At 38.2% G+C, this 10,210-nt stretch overlaps 1 protein-coding gene across 1 annotated transcript; it reads left to right on the forward strand.

The window, feature by feature from the left end:
* Positions 1-952: 952 nt before the first annotated feature.
* LOC149176067 (auxin-responsive protein SAUR40-like) lies at positions 953-1,357 on the forward strand. Its single transcript, XM_089421333.1, has one exon. It carries the CDS (start codon positions 953-955, stop codon positions 1,355-1,357), a length of 405 nt encoding a protein of 134 aa, XP_089277459.1.
* Positions 1,358-10,210: the final 8,853 nt, after the last annotated feature.

Genomic DNA, 10,210 nt, shown 5'->3' on the forward strand with positions numbered 1-10,210 from the left:
ATCATTATATTCCTTATATAATATAATCAAGCTTTTTTGTTCCTGAAAAAAAATAAAACCACCCAAATTTCTGAAAATCTTTATAGCATTCTGATTATTAAAAAAAAAAAACACTAAAACAAAGCCATTTGATGCATTAGTCAAAATGCATATATTACGCTGCCTATGATGAACTCAGTTCATGAAAAATTCATTTATGACGGAATCCGTGCATGAAAATGAATGTGGAGAATAAACAGCACAAATAAGGGGGCGATTTTACAAATATTTGAGAGACACAGATTCATGAAGTAACGCGTCGAAAGCGCAGAGAATCAAAATCTAAAATTAAGACGACTGCGTACGACCATTGATAATGTCTGGTTCTCTTGACTGCAATAAAATAATGTATCCGATTCTCTTGACTGCGATAAAATAATATGCACAGGTCGTCAAATCATTTGGTTTTTATTGGTGAAATTTTTTCTGTAGGCCCTCAACTCATTTGAATTTGATTGGTGAAACAGATTTTGCCAATGGCCCAAGAAAGTTTAATGGTCAGCGACCCATTTTTCAGGCAATTCATCTTTTATTGTTTTAAATTTAAAATACCGATGGTGGATCTCAATACCCTACCGTATTCCAAGCCGCCAAAGAAGAACGATTTCATTGAACGTTTACATTGACACCAATAAATATATAATGTCATGGAGAACCGCTTCCAGTCTCACATTATTTTGGCCATTGGGGTTCTGGTTTTTTTCAGATTGAAGAAATTTTCGCCTGGAGTAGCTTTTAGGTGTACATAATTTTGTCTGGGTGTACATAATTTTGTCAGTAGTCCTGTTTTAGATTGGATTGGACAACAACACCTGTGGAGACTAAACCTCAGTCTCCACCTAATCAGAGCTCTGGTTGTCGAGATTTTCTAGAACCACCCCTAATGAAAATGATGAGGGGTATTGTGAGGACGATGTCCAGGCTCTTAAGGCGAGAGAGCAAGCTTGAAATCAGTTATGTCTCGCTGAGGTCGAAGCCCTGGAATGTTGAAGAATATGGTGAAGTTATTAGGGTTCATGCTCAATCTGACCAATGTCTTGTGGCTCCAGAAGGATGCTTCCCTGTGGATGTGGGGAAAGAGAGAAAACGCTTTTTTGTGGGCATCTCTTATTTGAATCACCCGCTTATACACGCTCTGCTGCAGAGATCGAGCGAGGAGTTTGGAATGGATCAGAGTGGAGTCCTCACCATCCCTTGCGACGTGGAGGGTTTCCAACATGTGATATGGCTGGTTCACAGCGACCCCAACTCATGCTATGAAGCCATAGAGGAAGTTGTCATTGACGATCAGTCGTCGATCATGCCTTCAGACCCATGATGAATATGGTCTACACACGCATAAATTGCATAAAAATTCTCCATTTGTAGCTGTACCTAACTGTAGCGGCCACCGCTGTTAATAATAAGTTGATGGTTATTATTTGGATTTACATCCAAGCATCTTTATGTTGATCGCTGATTTCCTGAATATTTTGAGATTCTAAAGATATGGACCAGGTATATTATTTGATCATGAAAACCCTCAATTCACCAATCCAAATCCGCCATTCACCAATCCACTTAAGATCAGGGTTTACATTCTATGGCTATATGGTTTTTTATATTTTTATTCTTCTATATGGTTCCAACATTTTAGGGGTTAAATTTGTCAAATGCCCTATTTTTCAGACATTGGGTGAAAAATGTCCAGTATGATTTTCTATCCTTTTCCTTGTATCAAATTTCTATAATTAAATTAGATTAAATTAAATTGGCAGTATTAGTCGTTAACTTTAAATTTTAGTTATTTATTAATTATTTATTACAGATAATTAGTTAATTGTTAATTAATAAAATTATTTATTAATTAAATATTTTTTTATGCACAACAACTATTTATTTAATAAATAATTAGTATTTGTCTTAAAACACGCAAACTAATGCCGATAGGATATGTGAATGGTGAGTTCATTAGTGTTTGAGCTAAAAAGAGAGCTTATTAGGTATCATAAGTTTTGATATCGGAGGTTTTAACATGACAAACATCACAAATATGCGATATTATGCAAACTAAAATCACCGGAAATGGGCCGCTAGTGTTAATGTGCCACGATGAGCGATAACAAATTAACAAAGGATTTGTGTGCAAAATGAAAGAAGATGGGGCATTTTCTTTCTTTTCTCAAAGGGATGTGTGATAGCAAAAGACTGTAGGTTTTAACCCTGTACAGAAATTACCTGCATACGAATTCTTAAACAAAGAAAATAAACAATGCGAGAGCATAATCCATAAAACACATATGCACAGAGATTTTTCCCTAGATCCCAAAACCGGGACTACCAGCTTGATTTTTCATTATGTTCCTTTCAATGTTACAATACATATTTATACATGCCAAAGCATCCAATACCATGGACCGAAATCCATCGCGTCCAATACCATGGACCGAAAACCATCGCGTCCAAAAAAACATGTGCGAAAATCATGCACAAAACCATAGGTGGGTCCGTCCAACCTAACATATGGTCCAAAACCAAAATTTTCCGGGGCGCTGCCCCAGACCCCATAAAGTGGGGTTACGGGTGCCCTTCAAACCCCCTATTAACTATGTGGAAAGAATATAACACAACCCAACAATCTCCCACTTGTTGTTTTCTTTCCACAGGGGGCCACAGGAGAGCTTAGTCATTTTTTTTTTTTTTTTTCAGCCCTGAGATTCCCATTGCTTCTCTACACCAAGAGAACTTCTCACAGCTCACAGATTTTGTCAATGCATCTGCAGTATTCTTCAAAGTGTCCACCTTTACCAGCAACACCTTTCTGTCTTCTATCATATCCCTCACAAAGTGATACTGAACATCAATGTGCTTTGTCTTTGAATGATAAGCAGGGTTCTTTGCCAAGAGAATTGCACTTTGGCTGTCACAGTCTATTCTTATAGCTCCTTGTACTAACCCCATACTTGAACACAATCTCTGCAACCAAACTGTTTCCTTGCTTGCATGAGTGGCTGCCATGTATTCTGCCTCTGTAGTTGATAGTGCCACTACAGATTGTTTCTTACTCATCCAACTGACTGCACCTCCAAATAGGTTAAACACATATCCACTTGTAGATCTTCTCTGATCTAGATCTCCAGCCGAGTCTGCATCAACAAAGCCATGAATATCCAACACTCTGTCCAATCCTAGTCTTCCTTGGTAGCACAAACCATAATCACTAGTGCCACGCAAATACCTGAAAACCTGCTTCACTGCTGTCCAGTGCTCCTTCCCAGGTTTTGACACAAACCTGCTCAATACTCCCACTGCATGTGCAATGTCTGGTCTAGTACAGACCATTGCATACATTAGGCTACCCACTACACTTGCATATGGAACACGAGACATGTCCTCTTCCTCTTCTTGTGTCTTGGGACACTGTTCAGTAGATAACCTCACACCTACAGGAATAGGAACCTTCACCGGTTTACTATCCTGCATATTAAACCTCTGCAGTATTGTCTCGACATACTTCCTCTGGTTTAACCAGAGCTTCCTCTTTGACCGATCTCTTTTAATTTCCATGCCCAAAATATAGTTTGCAGCACCAAGATCTTTCATGTCGAATTTGGAGAACAATTGGGTCTTCAAATCCTAGATAATTTCTTTGTCATTTCCAACTAGCGACATATCATCCACATACAAGACCAGATAAATAATACGGTCACCAATTAATTTAAAATACACACAACGATCTGCTTTGCTTCTGGTGAAGCCAAGTCCCCGTATAAATGTATCAAATTTCTGATACCACATCCTTGGTGACTGTTTTAACCCATACAAAGACTTCTTTAACTTGCATACCAGTTCTTTCTTACCCTTCACCGCAAAGCCTTCAGGTTGCTTCATGTAGATTTCCTCTTCCAAATCCCCGTGAAGAAATGATGTCTTCACATCCATTTGTTCTACCTCAAAATCAAAAGCAGCAGCAACAGATAAAAGTAATCTAATAGAAGTTACCTTGGCAACACGAGAAAAAATATCACCAAAATCAATTCCCGGCACCTGGGAATAACCTTTTGCTACCAACCGAGCTTTGTATTTCTCCACCTTTCCTTCTGCATTTGTCTTCTTCTTGAACACCCATTTGCTGCCAATGGGTTTCCTTCCAGCCGGCAACTCCACCAGATCCCAAGCCTCATTTTTGTGCAAAGATGCCATTTCATCGACCATGGCCTCTTTCCAGAGTTTTCCATCCTCTGAATCCACTGCTTCCTTCACAGTTCTGGGATCATTATCAGTAACAAACAAAGCAAAAGCAAATGGACTATACCTTTCTGGTTTCCTTCTTTCTCGAACTGATCTTCTCACAGCTGGAGTTTGTGGCTCTTCATCTTCTGATTCCTCCTCTGCTGTAGAGTCTGATTCCTCCTCCTTTGGCTCAAACTCTATCTTCTAAGGTTCCTTTGGTTGGACTTCATGTTGAATAACATCTTTTACCTCTCTAAACACCACATCTTGGCTGTACACAACCTTCCATGTGACTGGGTTCCAAAGCTTATAACCCTTTAAACCATCCTTATACCTAATAAAGATGCACTTTTCAGATTTACTATCCAACTTGGTTCGTTTCTCCTTTGGAACATGTACATATGCATCACATCCAAATACCCTCAGATGTGAAAGGGAGGGTTTCTTACCAGTCCATACTTCTTGTGGAGTCTTATCCTCCAACGCTGATGAAGGTGACCTGTTGACCAGGTAACATGCAGTATCCACCGCCTCTGTCTAGAATTCCTGTCCTAACCCAACACCACTGAGCATGCTTCTTGCCCTTTCCATCAACGTCTTGTTCATTCTTTCTGCGACTCCATTTTGCTGAGGTGTATATGGAGTAGTCTTCTGCCGTGCTATACCACACTTCTTACAGAATTCTTCAAATTCCTTGCTACAAAATTCTCCACCATTATCTGTCCTCAACACCTTTATCTTCTTCTCTGTCTGATTTTCCACCAGAGCCTTAAATTCTTTAAACCTGTCAAAGACTTCAGATTTCTTCTTAAGGAAATATATCCATGTATTCCTTGAGAAGTCATCTATAAATGATACATAGTACACAGACCTACCCAGTGATGGAATCTTCACAGGTGCAAACATATCACTGTGCACAAGCTCTAATATCTGTTTCGTCCTCTTACCACCAGAGGGGAAACTCACCCGATTTTGCTTCCCATACACACAATTTTCACAGAAATCAAAATCCAGAGAGCTATCATTCATACCTTCTACCATACCTTTACCATGAAGTATTCGAAGGCCCTTCTCTCCAATATGTCCAAGCCTTTGATGCCACAACATGGTCTTCTCTCGAGAGACCACTAGATTTTCTACTCCATTTTCAGGAACCATAGAACTATTGCACCCATCAACAACAGTGCTACCTTGCAGCTTGTACAGAGTTCCAATCCGAACTCCCGGCATCAATATCAGTGCTCCTCGAACCATCTTGCAGGTATCTTTCTCGAACACCGTCATTACACCTGCATCATCCAACTTGCTTACAGAAATCAGATTTCTGGCCAATGCAGGAATATGTAGAACACCCGGAAGTGTTTTAACCCTTCCACCTTGCAACTTCAACTTTACCTTTCCCCGACCAATGATTCTAGCCTTCCTATCATCTCCTAAGAAGACATCACCACCATCGTATTTCTCATACTCGCAGAACCACTCTCTATGGGGAGTGAAGTGAAAGGATGCACCTGAGTCAATCAACCATCCCTCATGATCTACATGTGTACTTGAAGAAGCCAAGTACACATCCCCACCTTCATCTGAGGTGGTTTTCGCCTCTGCAGAAGGAGCATCATCAGATCCCTTTCCTTTATCAGGAGCTTTAGATTTACAATCCCTTCTGAAGTGCCCTTCCTTTCCGCATTTCCAGCACACCACCTTTGTATGTTTTCCTGGAGATTTAGATCTCCCTCTAGATTTAGATCTCCCACTCGATGACTTATTTTTGTTTCTGTTCTAGGACCGTCCTCGTACAGACAAGGCATCACCATTCTGGTTGTCCATATTTTTCCGTCTCATCTCCTCCGTCAGCAAGGCTGAGACTATTTCATCAAACTGCAAAGCAGTTGCATTCCTAGCTATTGCAATAACCAGACTATCCCACGAATCTGGTAGAGAACACAACAGATTGATTCACTTATATTCATTTGAAATTTTAATATCAACAAATAATAACTGACTTACCACAGCATTAAACGCATTCAGATGCTGTGTCACCGAGTCTCCATCTTTCATCCTCAGGTTATACAGCTTTTTTCGCAGGAATAATTTATTCACCAGAGACTTAGATTGGTACAAAGTCCCTAACTTGACCCACAAAGCCTTTGCCGTAGCTTCCCCTGATACATTCAGCAATACTGAATCTGAGACACACAATCGTATTGTGCTCTTTGCCTTCTGATCCAACTTCTTCCATTCTTCATCGGTCATTCCCGATGGTTTAGTACCCGGATCTACCGCGATCCACTGATCTTTATCCACCAACAGATCCTCCATCTTGAGTTTCCACAACTCAAAATTCTGACCATTGAACTTCTCAATCTCTATCTTTCCACTGCTCGCCATCTTCTTTCACCACCATAATCGATCTCACAGATCTCCCACTGAACAGGGTCTACCACAGGCCCGAGCGAAACCCCTCAGCAACAAAGGCGTCCCCTTGAAGCCAAAACAGCTTTGATACCAAATGTAGGTTTTAACCCTGTACAGAAATTACCTGCATACGAATTCTTAAACAAAGAAAATAAACAATGCGAGAGCATAACCCATAAAACACATATGCACAGAGATTTTTCCCTGGATCCCAAAACCGGGACTACCAGCTTGATTTTTCATTATGTTCCTTTCAATGTTACAATACATATTTATACATGCCGAAGCATCCAATACCATGGACCGAAATCCATCGCGTCCAATACCATGGACCGAAAACATGTGCGAAAATCATGCACAAAACCATAGGTGGGTCCGCCCAACCTAACATATGGTCCAAAACCAAAATTTTCCGGGGCGCTGCGCTGGACCCCATAAAGTGGGGTTACGGGTGCCCTTCAAACCCCCTATTAACTACGTGGAAAGAATATAATACAACCCAACAAAGACTGGTTCCAATAAGAGACAAGGGCAACGGTGTGCCAACACGATTGATACATGGTAGCTGGGTTCGGCAGTTTCAAGGCCCACAGTAGGCCAAAAAGGGGTAACACGTGGCATTACTCAGAAGGTGACAAGTGGCAGATACATGGCAACGATGGCATCACGTATGGGAGATTAGAGATTGAAAGTTAAGGCATATTGGGCATCAAAGTGAAACCTCTGATTGATAACCTCTGGTTGAAGGGTTTTGATATGGAGGCTAGACTGCAGTCACGTGAAGAGGTACAGGAGCAAGGGCCAAATACAGAAGGTGATCAATGATCATTGAATTGACATGTCGTCCATGAAAGTTACACCTCTAAATGGAAATGCCAGGTAGAGAGGGCTCAAATTTGGGGGCTAGCACGACGGTCACAAAGAGTTGAAAGAAGATAAGGGCTATTGGCATATCACAATCGGAGATCAGCGGATGCAATTGAAGGTTTCATTCGAAAAGTTGCGATGAAGGGAGAATGTGATATTATATTAAATATGTTTCAATAAAATAAACTGGGTTCGGAGATAGACGGGATTACAAGTTTTGCTAGGACAACCATCTTATTTTTTCAATAAAATCTTCGGTAAATCTCACGCGTACAACAAGACATATTGTAATTGGAGATCGACATTTCTAAACGAAGGTTTCATTCGAAAGGTTGCGATGAAGGGCTCATGCGATTTTATATTAAAGATGTTCTGATAAATGTAATCAGCTCCGAAGACAAAGGAGATCGCAATTTTTGGTAGGACAACGATATGATTTCTCTGATAAAATGTTCGTTAAGATGATGTGTGTTGAAGGCCACGTGGATGCATGATAAACAGAATTCACAAGAAATGTCTCGACCAGCTAAACCCACAAGGAAAATTCCCACTCAACAAAAACTAGTTGGTCCTCCTCTTGAGGTCACAAAAATCCCTGTGCTATTTTCAAACATGACATGCACCCCTAATGTTGGGGTCTCTAATTGGGAAGCCATGTATAAGCTTTTTGAAGATGAAGGGCCAAAATTCAACTTATTGAACTCGCCTCCTCCGGTGCTTCGATCGTGCTTGCAATCAAAGGGGCTCACATAGATGAATTTAATGGGAGAACTGTTGGGACTATGTCCACCACCAACTTCGTGCTAGATCCTGCCATTCCAAAGACCAAACAACTCCAATAATGGTTTCATCAAAGAGACTGCTTGGTTGCGAACTGGTCCAAATCCTCCAATAGTCGAATTCGTCCGAGATCTGAACCCTGAATGTTTTGATATATAAAAAATTCATTTTCAACACACTTGTCAATTAAATTGTCTCCAAAAAAACTAAATAATGTTAATATCATTATTTTTAGTAAAAATATTAATTATACATATAATTTGATACAGATATTATTGAATTTCATTTTGATTAAAAAATAGTCATTTTAATTTTTAATTTTTTGTATTATTTTTTTATAAATATAATAAAGTTGAAAATTAAAATGAAATTATATAATATAATTTAAATTATATTTATTAAAAAAAAATTTGCTCCACAGAATTATAAATACAAATCACAGTGAAATCATATTTCTCTTACTTGCTTCTTCTTGCTCTCCCTATAATGTCAGAACTCACATTATAAATACAAGTAATTTCATTATATTTTGTTTTCTCATTTTCCTAAAGCATTATATCATTTGATATTAATAAATAGAAATATTAGTCAATTCGGTATCCAACAAATTTTCATAAAGTATATATATGATGGTTGAATATTTATCCAGTCACACAAGAGGTAGGTCACTATATTCTTCCGAGCACCACAACATTGCAAAAATTAAAAGAACTTTTTTACTCCCATTCAGAGTTGGAAATCATACAATTATTAATGAAGCTAAGGATAAAAAAGCATATTCATTTATTTCTACATCAATTTCAAAAGACGCAATTCACCATATTTTTCCCAACACCACATCATTTGCAATATTGAAAAAATTATAAAAAAAGTTGACTCATTCAGAGTTCGAAATCATACAATTATTGATAAATTTATTTAATTTGGAATTGAAAGATAATTCTCCCATGAGATTTGATTTAGAAATTAAAGTTATTTATCGTGATATTTGTTCAACTGGTGTCAAAGTTGATTTACAACTTACAGCAATCATTAAAGCCCTATATCCTACCTATTCACACTACTTGGAATCTCTTCTAGCTAGTGGACAAATGAAGGAAATGACCTTTGATAAACTTTTAGGAAAAGTTCTTGAGAGAGAGAAGGCCTTTGGGAAGAAAGAATCTCCTGCTAATTCCAATTTTGATTCTTTATGTCTTTCTGAAAAGGAACAAAAGTATCGAGGAGAGTCTACTAGATATGGCAAAATTAGTAGAGATTGTCGTAAGAAACAATTTAGAGGTAGGGGGGTTATCATCAAAATGACATGAAAGTGAGTTATAATCAAAGTAACAAGAAACAAAACATTTTCGAGAATTATAAACAAACTATTAAGTGTTATATCATACTACCACAAATTGTCGCACACCCTAGGAAAAGATCAGTGAGAAGAGAGAATAATTTAGTGGAAAAAACGAGAAACAACCCCCTAACAAAGGAAAAACACCAAAATTTGCCCACTATATTGTCACACAATATAATTTCAATATAAATGATCTCTTTAGCACTACTTTATTTAATGATTGGAAAGATACTTGGTATTGGATACTAGAACAACTTGTCATATAACTTTTAGAAGAGATTTTTTTTTTTTTTTTAACTTTCAGTGATAATATTGATGGATTAGTTTATTTTGTTGATAAATCACAAGTAAAGCATTCAGGAATTGGATATATTTGGTTGAAAATATTAGTACTTACTGCTTATATTTTAGAAGATGTTCTTTACATTCCTTAGTTTCATAGAATTTTGATGTCTCTCATACATATCAGGCAGGAAGGGAATTCTATACATATATTTGATGGTGTAGATGAAATATGTAGAGAATTTGATAATATGATTGTTATGACCGGTGTTG

This window comes from Pinus tabuliformis, chromosome 4_1 (genome assembly GCF_031772625.1).
Source record: "Pinus tabuliformis cultivar Carrire ecotype Pingquan chromosome 4_1, CPIR1, whole genome shotgun sequence".
NCBI classification, from domain to species: Eukaryota; Viridiplantae; Streptophyta; class Pinopsida; order Pinales; family Pinaceae; genus Pinus; species Pinus tabuliformis.